An 18,958-nucleotide genomic window follows, 5' to 3' on the forward strand; every position below is an offset into this window, starting at 1 on the left:
TTCCAAAAACTGCCGAACAGTTATTTCAAACAAAATTTCTCGTTCCCATGGACTGCTTTTCAGAAAAACCCAAGCCAAAGGCAAAGGTTTGGCGTGTTGCTAGCTACTGTAATGTTGCGTGCCATAAAAATGATAAGGAAAGACGAGTGGGGAGCTGATACCAAACTAGAGCAAGCAGAGCAGCACATGCCCTCCTTTCCCATTCGGTCCAAATGGAGCAGGAAGAAAAAAAAGTGCAGTTTCAGCCGAAAGGTGAAGCATTGATAGCTATAGCAAGGCATTAGAGAACTACACAAGGTAAGGTTAGTTGTTTTATCGGCCGTGCGTATAATTTGCAGTGAAGGTTCACTTACGAATTAAATTAACAAACATGTCACAGACACACAGGCAAACATGAACAGATCTCACTCGATGACCACGAACACTCACTGTCACAACTCTAGCATGATGAAGAGTACCGGCCTCTAGGAATGAACACTTTGGGCTGTGCACGTGTCAAATACTTGTGATTATATGACCAACACTAGGCATGTGGGAAGACAGCGCACGTGAAGCTGCCAGCCATCTCAGCTCGTTTAGCTTTGCACCCGCTGCAGATTACCTCCAAGACACAGCACGTGGCTCAGGCATTTGCTTAGCCATGCAGACAGCCATGCGCAGTCACGGCCGCAGTAAAGCAGATGTGCATTCAGCTTCATCTCCCCTCCTCTAATGCATTTGATTGTGTGACCTCTAACAATGCGAACACAGGAGGACTACATGCATCAAGTCACCGTCCTTATCGGCTCACCCTCGCAAGCTTTCCCTCACACCTGCAGCAAACGGCAGGAGACCTTATTGCACTTCTCAGAACCTAGTTTTCTCCCAGTACATGCGTTCACGAGCTGATGAAGAAAAGGTAAGGGTTTTCCAATGCGAGCCCAGTGGCACTTTTGGTTCTGCACGTTGTACCACACAATTGATTGGGCACTATAATCAAAGGGGCTCTCCTTAGAACTACGTTTTATTCTAATAAATTTCTGGCCTTGGAGTTCGATTTATTGCGATTCTACTGTATAGAATTCTAAGACAGAATTATTGTACTCAAAGTGCAATAAATGCTTCTTCTTATGTTGGCCCCTTATTCCCAATAGCTAACACCAACATGTCCTTTGCTTTACAACTGCAGTATATGGCTCACCTAACACTTTTTATTGGTCTGCCTACCTGCCTATGGCATGGCCACTATCATCTCTCTCTCAGGAGATTGTGCTTTCAGTTTCCCCAGTGTTTTCTGATATGTCCATATAATGCCAATGTTATCCGATTTCCATCTCATGTGTACACTATACATTTTCAATCAGAACTCCCTTTATGAACTTCAGTTACAATTCTAAATGCTTTACCTTATAAAAATTAAGCGTGTCAATGTAGCCACTTTTTCTACTGGGACAAAGATGCTCCGTACCTAATGCTGCCATATACTGCAAAGACATGCCAAAACACTGACCTCATTACTTGGCTGACAGAGTCTAGCCGTGAAGTGATGTAGGCCCGTGTCACTTCTGGTGTGTAGGCGTCCAATAAGTGGGGCTCAGATGCTTTCACATAAGGCACCGATGCCACCATGCGTTGCCAAAGGCTCAACAGATAGTGGACACTGTTAGGTGCAAACTGCCACATCTGCAGAAGTTTCAAATGTGTTTAAGTACATGCACATGAAGGTGCCACAGCTCCTTTCCAAAACAATCAACTTCCCACCACTGTAATATTTTTAAAATAGTGGCCATCCAATTAGGTAGCATGAAGCTACAAGGAAGCCCATACATGTTTCTTGATAAGAAAGCTTTACAGCATAAACAAAATAAAATTAATCCTAGTACAAATAGTGAGCAAAGGGCCACTGATAGGCCAACAGCCTTAAGAATTGGGCTAATCAGGAAGCTTGTATGGCAATGCTAAGGCAAATTAATCAACAAATCAAAGCTCAACTCTATGCAGCTTGCAACACCAATTTTTCTCTTTCGTATGTCTACCTCCACCTCAGACAATAGACATCAGCCTCTGACTAACTATAAAACAGCTAATGTGTATTAACCACAGAAAGCCCAACATAATTTTCATACGGTAAGTTGAGTACTTCAAAATTCGGGTTAAAGCGTGGGAAACTTAATGCAAAGCCCATAGTAGCATTTTTGATACGCAAGTGAAGCTTCAGTTGTGGATAGTTCAGAAAATTTATTACTAATTAATTAATATATTAAGTAATTTATAGATCAAAGACCATTTCATAGCTTTTTTGATACAAATGTAATCTTCATGGCTGAAAGGTGAAGGCTTTAATTTTCCTTGATGTGAAATGGTATTTGACTTCTACGTAACAAATTTGTATGTCATGAGAAGCCAACAGACACCAAGGAAAACATAGGGGCAATTATCTGTACTTACTAATTGAATTAAATAAATGATAAATTAATGGCAATTAAAGTGGATGAAAAACAACTTGCCACAAATTTGCATGGAATTACTTGTAATTAGTTTTTGGTAGTTTTCAAATTAATCAATGTAATTAATTTGATGCAAATTAATATTCAACACAATGTAAATAGTAATGTTGACTAATTAATCAAATTTGATAACAGTTTTGAACACTTGAATTTAGAGTGAACTACAGCAGTGCCTGCAGTCACACCATGTAGCAGCCTCATGGACGCACATGTTCAGACAGGCAAATCCATTTCTCAGTAAGTTCCCTTATTAAAATGGCAGGTCCTGTGGCTTATATTGGCAACATTGCCTCATTCATTTTTCAATGATTTTGCATTTTTATGTGACATAAGCGCCACCACATCAGAATGCTCATGTTCAGTAAGTTTAGACTTCACTTTTTCCATGTTCATTCGATAGTTCCCTACCTTACTTTGTTTATTTTTCTGTATTTAATATGTTACAAGCTGTCCATTCATTAAAACTCTGTTTGTTCCTTTAGTGGGCACATTGAATTTTCAGTGTCACTGCTGAACTTTGAAGTATATTTGCTCATTGAGTACATGGGGAGGACCGATGAAAAAAGTTGCTTAAGAGGGATAATGACTAGCGAGAATTTTGAAAAGCAATTGTTAGTGAAGATAATGCGAGAACGACAGCAGAGGATGCATTGTAAGCACCAGGACAGTTCATTCTATTGACTGCATTTGCACAATGTTCATAAAAGCTGGGAGGAAAGCACCATAAAAGTAATAAATTACTTTCTAGTAATTATTTACTTTCATGGGGCAGCGTTGTTAACTAATCAATTACATATTTTAAGTAAGTAATTGTAACACGTTACTTTCTCTTCTGTAACGTGTACAAGTCTGGTGCTTGAGCTTTGTCGGGTCGGCATGCCGAAGTCGAGCAAATTAAAAAATATGAAGCAAAAAAATGCTGACATTCAGCAACAACCTAACTTGGCTAACTTGCCACAGCCCAATCACAGTTCTCAAAAAGTCTCACCCAGAAACAGATGGTTACAAGTATGAGAGTGTGATTATTATATTTATTATGGATATGATTCGAACAGATCTTACTATTCAATTCATATTTGACTTGAGACAATGACATTCAATATATTTTAATATTCAACTAGGCCAAATATTGGGTGTAATGCAATTACTACAGCATACCTCCCCTCATGGAGGGAACACATGAAAGATTATCACAATATAAACTGTGAAAAACTTGCATGTGTAACTCATTCATGCCCGATTATTTATCTCCACCTAGAAACTGAATTACAGGCTTTGAGAAACAAATCAGCTGATCTTTTTTTTTTCTTTGAATGAAAAAATATTCATTACTTAAGTTAATATTCAGAGGAAATCGTTTCCAAGCATTCAATTCTATTAAAGAAATTTAGTATAAGAACAACACTAGTTACATGTAATCAGGTATTAAAATAAGTTGACTCTGCCCCAAGGTCAAGACAAGGATTGAACTTTCGAAGTTTTAGGCCAACACTTAAAAAAAATAAAAAATATGGGGTTTTACATGCTAAAACCACGATGTGATTATGAGGCATACCGTAGTGGGGGCTCCTCAAGTTTGGACCACCTGGGGTTCTTTAACGTGCACCTAAATATAAGTACACGGGTGTTTAAGCATTTCGCCTCCCTCGAAATGCGGTCACCGTGGCCAGGATTCAATCCCGCAAGCACATGGTCCATCACTTTGATAGAACCTGCCCCCATCATGCAATCACGAGTAGTAGTCACGAGTTCTACTGAACATAGCATGGCCAGAGCTAAGCATCATTATACTAAAACAGGTCACTCACCATCGTCATTGGTCAGTGATTTGCTTTAGTATAATGGTGCTCACAGAAGGCATGGAGCTACAGCCACTGGCAGAAGGCAAAGCACATGCTGAAAGGCAAAGAAGTTTCCTGATGAGAAAGCAGGTAGAAAAAGTGTCACATGACAATTAATTCACCAAAGTAGGAATGAGAATGAGGTGATAGAAAAAAGAGGAGCAATAAAACCGGCAAGAAACAGAAATAAAAGCAATGGTGGCCAAACTGTGCATCAATGATGCCAACAAGTCCAACACCAGGTTTCAACGCCCTCACCTGGAGACTTGTCACAGTGAACTTGGCAATAAGGGCAATTGTTTCAGGATATGTTTCCACTTTGACCAGTTCTCCAAGCTGGTAGTTAGATTTGAGCCTAGCAAGAAGCCGACAAAATTCATGGTAGCTGTTTGGATCCGAAAGACTCTGAAATTATACACATTTATAAGCGACAGGTTCTGACAAATGGTCCACATAACCCTCTTCGCTGGTCTGTACCCACCTGAGGGTTTTCCAGAATGTGCTTAACACCAGTGACCAACTGGGATAAAAACTTGGCTCGCTCAGCATTGTTGAATAGTGAACGGCGCACTGATGCAATCTGCACCAGGCATGTAAGTACCAGTGGGCTAAGGGCGACTGGTAGTGAGTGAAACAAGTCAAAAAAAAGTTGCAATGTATTATAGTCAAGAAAGGCAGGCCTCCAGCCAGTTGGAATTTGAACAGTGCAGAGATCATCTGAAGACTCATCTGGGCTTGTGCCAATGAAGTCAAAGCTGAGGCAGTGATGTGCCAATCGTAGCAGCTGGCTCATCAGTTGCTGCTGCAAAGTACCGGCAGACATTAGTCAGCAGTTCTAAGTTGCTGCCGTCAAAATTATACACACCTGCGTATCATCACTGAATGTCATCTGAGTCTTCCATGATTCCAGTGCTCTCCTTAGTAAATCACAGGCCAACTGAAAAATGTCGTAGAGTTGGCTGTCACGGAAGGATGATGCTATTTTGCGCTGCTTGGTGAGGCTCCGATTTGCTTCAGCCTGAAATGCAAGCATTCCTTATGTTCAAGGCCATCAATAGATAAGCTGCTTCACTTCCCTTTAGCTAGTTTTGCAGAAAAATTAAGTGCGTCACCAGTTTTACAAACAATGCTCACCTCAGTAACATGGTTCATCTCGCATGTAAGCTGTGATAGCAGTTGAACGCCGACCATGCAGTACTCAACTGAGCCTTGCAAGAATGACTGCACCTGACGGATGACACTACGGAAAACAAAATCTTCCTTGTCGGAGTCGAACCAGCCCAACTTTGTGAGCCTAGCAAAAAGCTGTACCAAAGCCTGAGTCACGTACGAGGCGCCTTTTGGTCTCTGCCACAGGTAGGACAGGATGTAGTTACCTGTGTGAACAGCGTAGGCAATGTATCAACATGACGGAGAAATGACACTAGCAACATTCCTTGTGTAACTTACGCATTTCTAACCGCTGCTGCAAGCTCAAGGATCCAGGACTTTTAGATACTAGCTTGCTCAAAGTAGTGGCAGCCAGAAGTTGTGCGTAAGAGCTCTGCAAGAAACAAATAAAGACTTTACACTCAATGAACTTTCGGCAGCAAAGGCTGCAAGTAACAAGGTTTGTGTTACATTTTTGTCGCTTTCACAGTTGGCGGCCTGAAAGTGCAGCTACAAAGGCAACTCGACTTCCATGTATGGTCATTCTGCAGGCAATATTTATTGCTAACAGTGATTCAACAGCCATTTTCAGCAGTTTTCTTCTTCAAGTGTGGAGTCACATCACTAGCTAAATTAAATGCAAAAATTTAAATATTCAGGAAGCAGGAAGGCCTGGAAGCATTATATGCAAGAACATATCAGGGATTGGAATTTTTCAGGGAGCTTTGTTACGTTCACAAATCTGGGTTTCCCACCTTTAGCATTCAAAAATAAAGCTTTAGATGAATGTTTATGGTTTGCTCTACTTACAGAGATGCATCCTAAATATGTTGTCCCCGTCTACATGCTTCATCTTTGTTTGTACTGATATCTAATATGTACCATTTTAACAAACTGTACACAGCTGCTCAGCAGAAATGCTTATGTGCTTAAAAACACTGCCTTTGCTCGACTGTAGAGTTGATTAAGCAGAGTATAACGAAGCATTTACTTGACATCTTTATTATTTTGCTGCCAAGCAGAGTGCATGTCGTTGGCTTGTCTAGGAGACACACGCATGAAAAATGGTTAAAAAAATTTAACTTTTTAATTAATTACTTTATGGTAAATATTGCAATTTATGAATTGTAGCCAGTGAGTTCACAAGGTGTATTTACTTCGAACAAATTCTCAGGATGACACCAGTTTCGAGATATTCATTTACAAAGCAGGTGACAAAATACAATGGTGGTCCACCTACTTTTGTGCTTCAATGCATAAAACGACATTTTATTGAAGTGAAATTATTTCTGGGGGTTTTACATGCCAAACCACTATTTGATTATGAGGCATGCCACAGTGGGGAACTCCGGTCTAATTTTGACCACCAGGGGATCTTTAACGTGCAAAATTTTCTTTAAAAAGAAAAGAAGTGAAACAACAGTGAATTTTTACCATGCTTGACCGCACATATTTCAAAACCAGTGCTATTCTCAGAATTTGTTTCAAGTCCATATGTCTTGCAAACTCACCTGCTTCAATTTGTAAATTGCAATGTGTGCTGTAATATAATTAATGAAATGCTTAATTAGTAAAATTGTGTTAATTTTGCAAATACACATTTTGCTCTCTATTTAATGTAATGTCCACCTCTTCAAGGTATCCAATTCAAGAATTAGAATTGTGCTGACACAGGCAATTTTTAAAAATTCTGTATAGTCTAAAAAAATGTCTACGCAGTCACACCATATCGTTACCACAGCATTGGGTAGAGTGGTGCTGGTCAGGACATGGAAGAGAGGCAGAGGGGAATTGCTGAGGCGTACAAATACAGCAAGCACGCACCAGGAACAAGGAGCGTGATGAGGGGGGTAGGAGCAAGAAGGTGCAGCAAAGAGCACCGTCACATAATGAGGCTGACATTGCAAACACTACAGCAAAGAAAACTTTGATGAGTAAGCGCAACTGCACTTTTGACAATCTCCCTATGTTCATCTGAGAATTCCTGCTTCAAGCAGGTGGACATGAAAAAAGTCTGACGCCATTTGCAGCGTGTGCAACTGAGCACTTTGGGAACATGAACTGTAAATGCAGCTGGAGACAGAAGTGTATGGAAGAAATTCTGACCTTGGTGCTTTTCAGAAAAAAAGATACAAGCATTCGAAGTGTGGATTCCAGCCAGCTTTGATAAACCTAAGGTGCTGCTTCTCTCCTGAAGCTACGGTTACCAGCACTCTCAGATGCCTATACACTAAAAGACAATCAAGTCAATGTTTAATTACTCCTTGCATATTCATGTCAGTATGAAGACTCATGCACAGTGAAGGCCAGCTCTCGCTGTGTATGAGCTGCAACAAGCAAAGGCTTGTACAGGTTTGAAAATTTCTTTTTATAACTGTAAATGTAGCTATGGCTTGTATTACAATGTTTTGGTATCTGGGCACTGAAACATTCACAGCTTACTATGCTGGTAGTGATTACTCCAACAGCAATGCCTACTGTACAACCTCACAGGGAGGCTGCAATGCAGAAAATGAATATTCAAGACAGAAAATGCTACTTCGTTCTTTAACGCTTTTGAATATGCCTCATCATTAGGTAATTATACATTTCAGCAAGCTTCCAGCATTGATGGGTTACTAAAGGGCCCTTCATTAGGTTTGAGCATTGCAGACAAACAAGAACAGTACACAGACCACACAGTAATGAATGTCTTGTAAGTGTTACACTGAGGTGTCCGGTGAATACAGCTGAAAGTTCACATGGAAGTCTCGCCCTCCTCTTCAGAAGAGCCTGTCTACCTGCCAGTAGACACAGCTTGCACCTACATGTCACACCATTGTGCCCGCAGTGTACATATAGTCAGAAGCAATGCAAACAACTCGGGGATTAGTGTAAAACATAGAATGTGCAAAACCTCCACAAGAACTGTTGGGAAGGAGCACCTTTCGTGGAGGTTGGTTGAAGCAATGGGGAAGAGGCCCTGCTGCAAGGAGGGTAACTTGCCTCCTCACATCACCTCGTAACATTAATTTTGCTGCTACCTTCGTTATTACAAAGCCCTTTTCAAAATTTCTTGCAATAGAACACTGCCTGGATGATGCTTTACAACTTCTAGTGCATAACCAAAATTTCGAACAGGGCCTGGTGAGATGCCCTTTGATGCAAAAGGACCAACACGGAGGTGAATAATAGCATCACACTGTTCAATCACCTCTATCTCCATCATTAGAAAGTCATAGTGCTGCTTCTACCTTTTACCTGTTTAGATGAGCAAACAAGATTGGCTAGACAAATTATGCAGATGCATAAATAATGCACGAGTGCAATGACAACAAAATATCAAGAACAGTTTAGCCTCTGCCATGTATAGTTATTTACCAGGCATTCTTTTTTTGTAGAGGCATGCTTCAATCTGTTGCTGTATCTTTTTTTCCCCCTTAGTTGCAGGGGAGGTGATGCTATTCCGCACCAAAACTTTACCAATGTAGCTATAGTGGGTACTGTGTTTTCCAAATTTATGATGCGTTTGCCTAACCATGCACTCAATTATTTAAGATATCCTAAGCATTAGAGTGGAATAACTAGTGTATCTGATGCTTATTTCTAACTCTGGCAGCCTAAAGACCCATTATTCACCACAGTGATAATTTTTTTTTTTTTACATCAGAATATGAGAACATGTGCAGCTGTCGACGAACTGAGTTAATCTTTGATGCTCCTATCAAGGAAACCGCTGATGAGGTTAGCTCATCCATGTAATCAAGGATTTGGCAACACCACAGCAGTAAATCAACCAAACAAACTACCATGGACTGGACCGCACAACATTCGACACAAGATAAAATAAGAAAAGCAATAAATTTCTGCAATGTGTTGATAAGCTGCATGTATTATGAGCTGGATGGATGCAGTATGTAATAAAAGGTTTGTTTAATTTACCTGCCCCATCTGAATCAGCTCACAAGGTGCAGCACCCTGTTCATTTCATCAGTGCAACAATGCCACCCTCTGAGCTCTGCCATTGTTTCAAAAGCTGCAGGAAAGGTGCAAGTCTGGTTCACAATTTTTTTGCACCCTCCTTGCCGATGCTGCAGACTTGGTGGAGATGGGCACCAAGCGCATCTTTTTCTAGTGGTACATTCGACTAGTTCCTAGCGCACTCCAACTCCGTTTGCAGCGATGCGGAGCCCTCTTGAGATAGCAGCCACATAAAGCCTGCCCCAGCCGAACGTGCTAGCTGCTCCGAGACCAAATGAAGTAGCCATGTGACTAAGTTTCTTTCAGATCTCGGTAGCGCTCCCAGGTTGAAGGTGGGAGCACCTCCGAGCGCTCTGAGGTAGAGTGCAGCACTTGAATGAACCAGGCAAATGTGTTCCAAGCATTCCATTTCAACCTGCTGAATGTAAAATGCACTATGAGTGCTGAAATGTGACCAGTTGGTTTTACTAGGCATAAGCACCATCAAAACTTGGCTTACGTACATCTGCTGCATCTATGCAACACTGCGTGTGTTGTTTACAGGCATTTTTACGCATGAATGCACAAGTACACTGTGTATTTGCCACAGCCCACAATTCAGCTGTCTGTTGCTGATCAAACCAACCTCTGTCAACATGTTAACACATGTGGTTGTGTTTTTACTGCAAAATCAAGAAAAGAAAAAATATTCACTCTCATGTTATAAACCTGCACATTTGCACTTCGGCATTGCATTTGCACTGCTAAACTTGAGCTGGCATTTATGAACTTCGTGTGCGCCGCCGTCAACTGGTTCACAGTGGTGCAGGCGAATCGCACGGTCCTTACTAGAACCGCGCATTATCTCTGAAGCTGCTCTGCTGTAGCATACCAGCACAATGCAGCATACGTCCTAAAAATGTGCATGCTTGCTCTAGCACCGCAATAGACGTCAGCTGACATAATAGCACTATGAAAAAAAAAGCTAAATGTGTGCACACGAATTACCAGTCATGAAAAAAAAAAAAGAAGATAGCGTTGCCATAAGAAATGTGGTGTGGTAGCAGGCGGGAAACGTTCGTTGAAATACAGCAGTTTGCAGATAGACAGTAGTCTATGCATGCAGTTTCCAATACCTGTGATCGGTCCAAGAGGAGCCTGCATCGCTGAAGACAGTCTGGCGATGAGCCACAGCAGAACTCGGACAGCTGAGATTCCGCCTGGACGCGCTCAGCAGCGTCGCCGCCTTCGTAAAGCTGCTGGCACAGAGCTTCCACCCGCGCCAGCTCCTAAAGTTCATGGTCAGAATTCACCGGCATTGGATCGTATCAACGCATCCTTTTCACCCCACACAGCTGACACTTAGCCAGTCCCTAAAACTCAAAGCTAAATGAGCGTCGTTGCAAATCGGGTAGTTCGTGCAGAAACCGTTAATGCATGCTAACGCACTAGTCGCACGCGCATTCAAAGGGGGCCTCGCGTTACGGTTCAAATCAATCGACAGTACAGTATGGCAAGCATTTATGCTTATTTCAGAAGTCAACGTCAGGTTCACCGTTTACTCAGAGCATGCACAGCGCTTACGCTTCAAATGTCTTTTTTTTTTTTTTTGTACTAGCTGTAGCTACAGAGACACGCCAATTAAGACATTCTAGGAGAGTGCAACTGCTGCCAATGTACAAATTTAACGCAGCGCTACTAGCAACTTTCCTCTTAATTCTGATGAAAAGCCAACGGTGTTTCGCGGTGCCGGACTATGATGTGATCTCTAAATGTTTCGAGACCAAGTAGATTCGAAGTGCACAAAATTGATCTATTTATTACAAGGTGTAAGCGTCGATTCCTGGCCTCGCAGACGTCAGTCGCGACCTGACTACAGAGCAATTACTGAAGCACTGAAACCCTAGTGTACAAAGGCTGAGTTCAATACTTACTTGGTCATCCGCCATTTTGAACACTGGAAGATGAGGCGCCTCCTCCGTCCAGGGAAGATTTTAGCTTTCGGATCAACAATGCGATTAATAGCGCCCCCTAACACGAGCCATCCACGAGCCCACGAGCATAACGAGCTGCTACGCGCTGTTTGCGCATGAGGATCCGTTGAGATTCTTCGTCCTTGCTTGGAATTTGACCCACTAATTAATTAATACATCCTCAACTTTAAAAGGGATTTCCCGATTCAAATACATAAGGCAGAAACGCTCTTCGAGACAATCGCTGGACCACGGAAATTTGATGCATTTAAGAGAGTAATACTTCAGTAACTGCACGAAGCAGGATTTCGATTTGGGAACTCATACTTTTTACAAAAAAAAATGCTAAAAATTTGCAAGTTTTATAAAAATTAAAGCACACAGTTTACGAATGCGCAACTCTCCACCCAACACAGTTCTGTAAACTGCACCTTAAGTTTGTTATGACACAATGTTTTTTTTTAAATATATTCAACATTTCTTGTAAAAGAAGTTCGCAGCTTGAACAAAAATGCGTTTCCAACAGTCACTACAGTTTAACTTTTTCTGTTAAATGCAACAAGCGTCACCGCCAAACAACTTTTTAAATGGAATTTTACCTGCAAAGCCCCGTCCCGATTATGAGCCACTAAGTTTTGCTTCCTTTCCGTTTTTTTTCCCTTTTTTTTTTACCGTGCACCCAATGCACGGTACACAAGCGTTTTTGCATTTCGTACACGTTGGCATACGGACGCTGCAGCCGGGATCGAACCCGCGACCTGTGCAACGCCATCATTCCCGAAAAACGAACGCTTCATGTATGTGTATTTAAATGAAGCGATCATAGGTACCTCAGGCTGGACATTGTTACCAGCATTGTGTATTCACTTGTTTCATATTTGCAAGAACACGGCGACGTTTGTCGAAATCTACAACACAGCGCTACAACAGGTATCCTGTGGCTATAACTCCGAGTGACAATCCTAAAGCCCCTTAACATCGTAAGTACTAGTGCCACGCTTTGAAGAATGCCGCCTCCTCCTCGCGCGCTCTGGCCGAGGCCGACGCCGCGTCGCTATTGACCTAATAGCATCACGTGGGCCCTCGCGCCGTGCATCAGCGCCATTTTTGCTCGAGATGCGTCTACGGAGTGGCGAGGAGCGCATGTTGGCGCCGTTCCTACGCTAGAGCAGTGTAGGCGGCGCCATCATTTTTTTTTTCTTTCTCTATGGCGCCATGGTCGAGGAGGGAGCGCGAAAGAGAAACGAGGAGGAGTGAAGGCGGAGGAGAGTGTTAGTACTTTACGAAGTTTAAGGGGCTTTAGACAAACTTACCTCTTAGCGGACTGCATGTGCCGAACGCGATTGCAAAGGACACGTCATGACTGCAATGTTTTGAGCATAAACTAGAACCATGCACCATGACGAGAGCCGCATTTAATTTTAACGAGACCGACATACTGACAGGTGCACAATGCTGTCAATAAATGGCCTATTCACTCTCATTCATTCATTACAGAAATTAGAACCAACCATGACCATGTGTCACATTAACATGGCGACAATAAAATTTTTTTGCGCCCCCCCCCCCCCCAATCACTTTCGGCTCACGCAGTTTGCAAATGCATAGCCTTCAAGATCTGTTTCTGTTCCGAGGTATCCACCATTGCACTCGTACATTCATGGCACTATAGCTGCCCTCTTTAATAAATTCACGCCTAATTTAAGCTCCTCTGGAAAGTGTGTAATATATGTGTGCGTAAGAATTGTACCCAAACCCTTCTAAATGCGTAAGCATTGTTCCACTTGCTCATCTCCATGCAGTGGAACTTGATCCGACCAGTATGAATGACAAAGCTGCGGTGACACGAACTGCTGCGGACAGTAGCGCAAGATGAACTGGTGACCAAAGCAAACTACTGCATGTGGCGGCACCAGGCGCACTGATGACGTTCCGTTCTTTTAAGCCGTTATCACTCTTTATAGCGCCTTGTCCATCCACGTTGAACCATTATCAACCGTACTACATATGCGTACTCCAGCGCAGATTACCCAAGCGGCGCGCAATATGGCAGCTGCGTATTACAAGGTCGCGCGCGCCCTATCTTTAAAGTGATCTGCGATGGGGACACAGCGCGCAGAGTGCTGACATTTTCATGAGCGTTGTGTTCTCATCACTTCGTTGGTGTTGCAGCGTGACGTGCGGGCTCTATCTTGAAAGCGATCTGTGATGGGGACAGAGTGCAGAATGCCAATAGCTTCGTGTGGCGTGTGGCACGCCACTGTGTTTTCACCGCTTAGTTGGCGTTGCAAGAGGCAGCACGAAGGTCAATTTGCTCACTGCTGCGGTCCCTATCTTAAACGCGATTATCTTAAATGATGGACGGACGTACAGGTTTCCTCGTTGGGTAGGCATAGAAATGCTTACGCTTTTAATAAGTTTGCACCCTTTGAGGCTTATCTTGTCCCACAATAATAATCATCTCTTACCCGCATTTCCTTTCGTTAACGCTGCGAGCCTGGTACTTCCAGGTAACTAACGGCACAGCGTGACAAGCATTCTCGACAGGAAAGTAAGGCGTGCAGCGTTTTCAACAAAGTAAAGGCAAGCAAGGCAGATGACTATTATTGTTGGACAATATAAGCCCCAAAGTGTGCTAACTTTTTTTTAGAATATTCCTGGACAATCACTTTCGGCTATCTTCACGTGACGCTGTGCTCAACCAGCCAATAAGTGCACGCTTAAATTGATATCGCTGAAGGCAAACAAGCAAGCATACATACCCAGTAGTGAAAAAGCCATAAGACACTGACAGCAGCATCACTATGGCTGCTATCATAGTCATTTCTTTCCAGCATTTTTTCCATTTTCGGCCTGGTTGCTCAGATTGCAACCCACTACAAAAGCTACAGCCACCAACACTACTGTGGTGCACATGGTGCCCTTTTTGTTTACACATGCACATGAAAATGTATTATAGGTCTGGTCGGTGTACATGTGCACATGAAAATGCACTGTAGGTTTGGTCCCCCGAAGTAAAGCAGCTCAGAGAATTCAGCAAGATCGTGACCACGGAGTAAGACATTTAGGAGGTGAAACTCCCGTCAGCGTGAGTGAGTGCGGGCGACCAGATAAGGTCACAATTGTATGTGCCGACGGGGCCGTATACAGTGGTGGCGCCACGCGGCGCCTCGTAGAAGCTGCAGCGAAAAAAAAAATGCAGCGCCCAGGCAGGCGGCTCCGACGCGCTCTCAACGGCGGTAATTTCTTTCCAGGCCGCCAGCACAATAACGGCTCCGCGGGCTTGTGACCTTTTCTGGTCGCCGCAAACAGCAGAGTTTCCACTCCTAAATGTTTCTTGCTCCGTCATTGTGACATACCCACCCTTCCTGTTGCATGTACACGGTTCCGAGTTTGTAGAAAAAGTGCGTGTGAACACCTCAAAAGCAATGGCAATTCCACTCACTAGACTAATTGAACTACAAGAGCACAACCAGGGATTGCGTGGTAGAGCTCCCATACGAGATGCCACACTCCCATGGTAATGGGTGGAATGCACCCAAAGCTCACTCCAATGCTGCCATCTGAACAATTTTGCTACATTCGGGGTTTAAACCTTAAAATTATTTTGGTGCAAGCGTGGGCAATCCCACAGCTGTATGCTTGGTGCTCGTCACATCACCCCCCACACCCAGCCATATTTATGGCATGCAGGTGGTTCTTCATTGCCCTGTATGCAATGCATGTAATTTGTTGTTATTAATATATTTGTGGCCTTCTCCATATGACCTTCCTTTGAGTCTATAACCACCACGAAAGGTCACTCTTGGTGGCAGCCTTGTAGTATAGAACAAGCAGTGTAACAAAAGGTGTGGCATTTTTTTCAGTATTGTTACTCAAGTGACCAGAATAAAGCTTCTCATTTGAGGACTTTAACGTCGCTTCTTCCTTCTTCCAGATGATGAATATGGTGGAGCTGAACTATAAGTCTCTTGGCGACGTTTTTCTGGCAGTGCTGGTGCAGTCATGTTCTGTTCACTGTTGCTGTAAAAAAAAAAAAAATTTACATGAGCTATGCAAGCATTGCTACTCCAGTTCTTTTTTGTCTCAGTATGTCATAGCATTTATTGGCCAAGCAAAAAAAATTCCCAACACATATAGTTGTTTAAGGAGCATGAGTAAGGTCTTGAGAGACTTTTTGAGCCTTGTCAAATAGAAACGAAAGCTGATTCCCAAATTACAAAAGTTGACTGTAGCTACAGTTTTCTGCAAAAAATATCGCTACAAGGTTTAATGAAACATCACAAAAGAAAAAGAAAGGAAAAACTCAAATCGCACGAAGTACCATCATATAGAGCTGTGCAGGCTATTATGCCAGCTGAAGAGGCTGATTCCCTTTATCTGTTGAGGTCAACTGATTAAGTGCAGAATCCTATGCTTCATGGACATGCCTCACATGGCTTTAAAATTTGCTCCAATGCATTGATTACTTACCGCATGCTATGGCTTGAGACACCAGGTGAGCTCTTGAAATTGGAGGCTTTACGCCAAGCCATGCCCTGCCCTGTAGATACGTTGCAAGATGAAGATCCCGTCTTAGCACTGTGTCCAGAGCATTCAGTCTTGGTCAGAGCTTTACCATCACAGCGCATTGAACCACCAGCAACAGGCTGCCGAGTGGTCACTTCAGACACAATTTTAGAAGTGTCTCTGCATGGTTTAGCTGGCTGCCGGTTGGCTACTTCAGGAACAATCTGAGATTGTTCCTTGAAGTGTTTATTAGGCTGCCGACTGGCCATTTCAGGAACAATTTGAGAAGAATCTTTGCAGGGCTGACTTGCAGGTCTGTCTGTCTCTGGACAGAATTCAGATGTGTCAGAACCATTCCCACAGTTTGATGTAGCAGAAGGCCGCATGGCGAGCTTTGCAGCTAGACGTGGTGCTAAACGTGGTGGTAGCCTTGATGTAGGATTTACTGAAGTTATCTTGGGGCTAGCACCAACTGGTGGCTTAAAACACCGGCCCTGCGCAGCCTTAGGGGCATGGCGTGGTGCAGGAGCTGCCATGTTTCGGGAAGCTGGGCCTGCAAGACTGTTTGTTACATGTGCTGCTGTGGGCTCTGAACGCACTGGCAAAGAAGGGGATGCAGTTATGCTAGTTGTAGGCACATTTGCACTGGAGGTAGCATTAAGCAAGCCAGGCTGAGGAACTGCAGGGCATAATGTGGCTGCACCTGCAGAGGGTGTAGGAGGTGGTGGTCGATGCCATGGGCCAAGCAACGAGTCGGTCATAGGTTTTGGTGGAGTTTTAGCTCCGACAAGAGCTTGCCCCTGATATGAGCAGATTCCAGCAGCTATAGGTGGTCGGTGAGGAGGTGGCCGCAGCATTGGTCCAAAGGAGGGCGAGGCAACAATTCCACACACTGATGTTGGCTGTGTGTTGGGCGGAGGCAGAACTGCAGTTCTCATTCGTATGTGAGTCCATGGTGCTGGTGGCAAAGCACATTGCATGGGCCTGGCAAGGGCCCTGGAGGCAGGTTCCTGAGGGCTCCTGTTTTCTGGTGGTGGCAGGGGCCAAGTGGATAATGGCCAAGACAACTGGCCATGACCAGGCCACGGAGGGGTCCATGAAGTGGGCCAGGGGGGCCTAGGAACAGGCCCTGGACCCAGTCGGAGATGATGAGGGTTAACTAAAGTACATGCTGGAGGCCGGGTGTTAAGTGGCGGAGACACCCGAACATGCCCAGCTAAAGTACTGTTTCCATGACCAGGTAAATTACAATTGATAGGGCCAGCTCTAGGACCATGTGTGGCCCATGGTGCAGGTCCATGTTGATGCCATGCAGGTGGCCTAGACAAGGCCTCATGGCAGGGATGCGTAGGTGGCCAAGGGAATGTCCAAGGAATTGCACCGTAGCTTATGTTTCCAAGGGAGGTGGACAACAAAGGAGGCGGTGCTGAGCAGTTTGTAAATGTCACAGTAACCGTTGTGTTGTGCAAAAGGGGATAAGAAGTTGAGGCAACACATGAGATACCTGGCACAGCTGCATTGGAAGGCAGCTTAGAAGATGGTGATGAATTGGTTAATGAAGCGCCAGATGGAGCCCCAGCCTCAGCTTGCAAAAGCTCAGGTAGAAGAGTCTGAGCAGCTGATCTGTCACTTGTTGTGTATGAGTGAGGAACATTATGGAAAGGTTTGCTTGAAATATTGGTGCTGCTTTTTGAAGAAACCTCTGAAATGGTCGCATCAGTAGTAGTGCCCTGTGAATTACTTGCTAGTGAACAGTTGGGAAGCGAGATGCTGTGAGGCAAACTACGTGACTGTGAACTACTCAACTCGGAAGTGTACAGCTGAGATGTATGCGTCCATGGCACTTGGTTGTTCCGTGTATTACCTGCAAAGGCTGGCGACACTGCACAATCAGCCTGTGTGGTGCAATTTGGAACTGTAAAAGACTGTGGTATTGATGAACCAGAGCATCCAGGAGTATGTGGGCTAGCTGTGTATGTATGAATGGACTGGAGGCTTGAAGTTGTAGGTAAACTAGTCTTCAACTCCTTTACAGCATTGCTATCAGGCATGAAGCTTGAAGGTCCACCTTTCATAACTGCACTGGGAGCAGCATTGTCATGGATGGTGGCGATGGAGACCTCTGCACTGCAGCTTGTAAGGCCAGTGTCCAGAAGGTTCATGTCAAAGGCACCACTAGCACCAGAGTTTTCAACACCCATTGCAACAGGTATCTTTGTTGCCAACGTTACTGAATTTGTAAGGCCAATATCTGAACCAGACTGTTCAGAAGTGTGTGCAAGTCCCATGCCATGTGCTATTTGTTCAATGGTACCAAGTCCAGCCGTGTTGACAGGTGGAATGTGAGACAAAGCAGTTGGCATTGAAGAGTGGGAAACTGTATCTGCACCAAGAAAAGTTCTGGTGAAACTTGGGCTTGTTGATGAAAGTGGCTCTGCATCAGCTGTGCCATCGGGTGCAGAATATTTGTTTGCATACTTGCTGGGTTCAAGGTTATTGTGCATTGATGCATTTGAATGAGTATTGGGTGCTGATGGGTTTTGTCTGGGTGCTTGGGGCCTGAAATTCATGTTTGGCACATAGAAGCCAGGTGGCCTTATCGCTGATGACAAAGGCTGGTTTTCAGGAGAAAAACCATCCGGCATCGATGCTGCAATACTTGGCAATGCCAACCCAATGTTAGGTTGAGGAAGAAAGGAACACTGGTACGAAGGAAATGGCATGCCAGGCGGTTGCAACGGCCACATTTCCTTGTTTTCACCAGAGGCTCCAGCTGGGTTCTCCTGAAACTAAGAAAAGCCCACATTTTTTTATTGCTTCCTCTGTAAATTTATATGCATACATATTCAATCAAGGTCATGCAATCTGGGTCATATGCTATAAAGATGAACTGCAGCATCTGCACTGAAATAATTATATTTGCAGCCCAATTTTCAATATGTTCAGCACCAATTTATCAGATGGCTTTTTGTCACATGCATCAGAGAATTGCATGTGAGAAAAGTTAAGGATATCCTTGTGTCCAACTTAAACAGCACACTAAAAGCCTGAGACACTAGGA

The 18,958-nt window shown here is 43.7% G+C and overlaps 2 protein-coding genes across 14 annotated transcripts in view; both read right to left on the reverse strand.

Moving 5' to 3' along the window:
* Ranbp16 (Ran-binding protein 16) overlaps positions 1 to 12,719 on the reverse strand; it is a 101,307-nt gene extending 88,588 nt beyond the window's left edge. Inside the window, exons 1-9 of one of the 4 annotated variants that reach the window (XM_075676872.1) lie at positions 12,702 to 12,719; positions 10,552 to 10,704; positions 6,988 to 7,016; positions 5,777 to 5,870; positions 5,462 to 5,703; positions 5,193 to 5,345; positions 4,809 to 5,129; positions 4,586 to 4,732; positions 1,490 to 1,662 (exon numbers count right to left, since the gene is read on the reverse strand). In XM_075676872.1, coding sequence (XP_075532987.1) covers positions 1,490 to 1,662; positions 4,586 to 4,732; positions 4,809 to 5,129; positions 5,193 to 5,345; positions 5,462 to 5,703; positions 5,777 to 5,870; positions 6,988 to 7,016; positions 10,552 to 10,579 — 1,187 coding nt within the window. In that variant the 5' untranslated portion in view covers positions 10,580 to 10,704; positions 12,702 to 12,719. Of the gene's footprint in view, positions 1 to 1,489; positions 1,663 to 4,585; positions 4,733 to 4,808; positions 5,130 to 5,192; positions 5,346 to 5,461; positions 5,704 to 5,776; positions 5,871 to 6,987; positions 7,017 to 10,551; positions 10,705 to 11,349; positions 11,624 to 12,701 lie in introns of those variants that run through there. The other 3 variants (XM_075676871.1, XM_075676870.1, XM_075676869.1) reach the window with 3 other exon arrangements.
* A 2,506-nt stretch (positions 12,720 to 15,225) lies between these two features.
* LOC142565984 (uncharacterized) overlaps positions 15,226 to 18,958 on the reverse strand; it is an 85,159-nt gene continuing 81,426 nt past the window's right edge. For all 10 annotated transcript variants that reach the window (XM_075676648.1, XM_075676647.1, XM_075676646.1 and 7 more), the window contains 2 exons: positions 15,862 to 18,686; positions 15,226 to 15,411 (listed from right to left, as the gene is read on the reverse strand). In XM_075676648.1, the coding sequence (XP_075532763.1) occupies positions 15,300 to 15,411; positions 15,862 to 18,686 (2,937 nt within the window). In that variant the 3' untranslated portion in view covers positions 15,226 to 15,299. The remainder of the gene's footprint in view (positions 15,412 to 15,861; positions 18,687 to 18,958) is intronic.

The sequence above is a fragment of the Dermacentor variabilis genome, unplaced genomic scaffold (assembly GCF_050947875.1).
Source record: "Dermacentor variabilis isolate Ectoservices unplaced genomic scaffold, ASM5094787v1 scaffold_12, whole genome shotgun sequence".
In the NCBI taxonomy this organism is placed as follows: Eukaryota; Metazoa; Arthropoda; class Arachnida; order Ixodida; family Ixodidae; genus Dermacentor; species Dermacentor variabilis.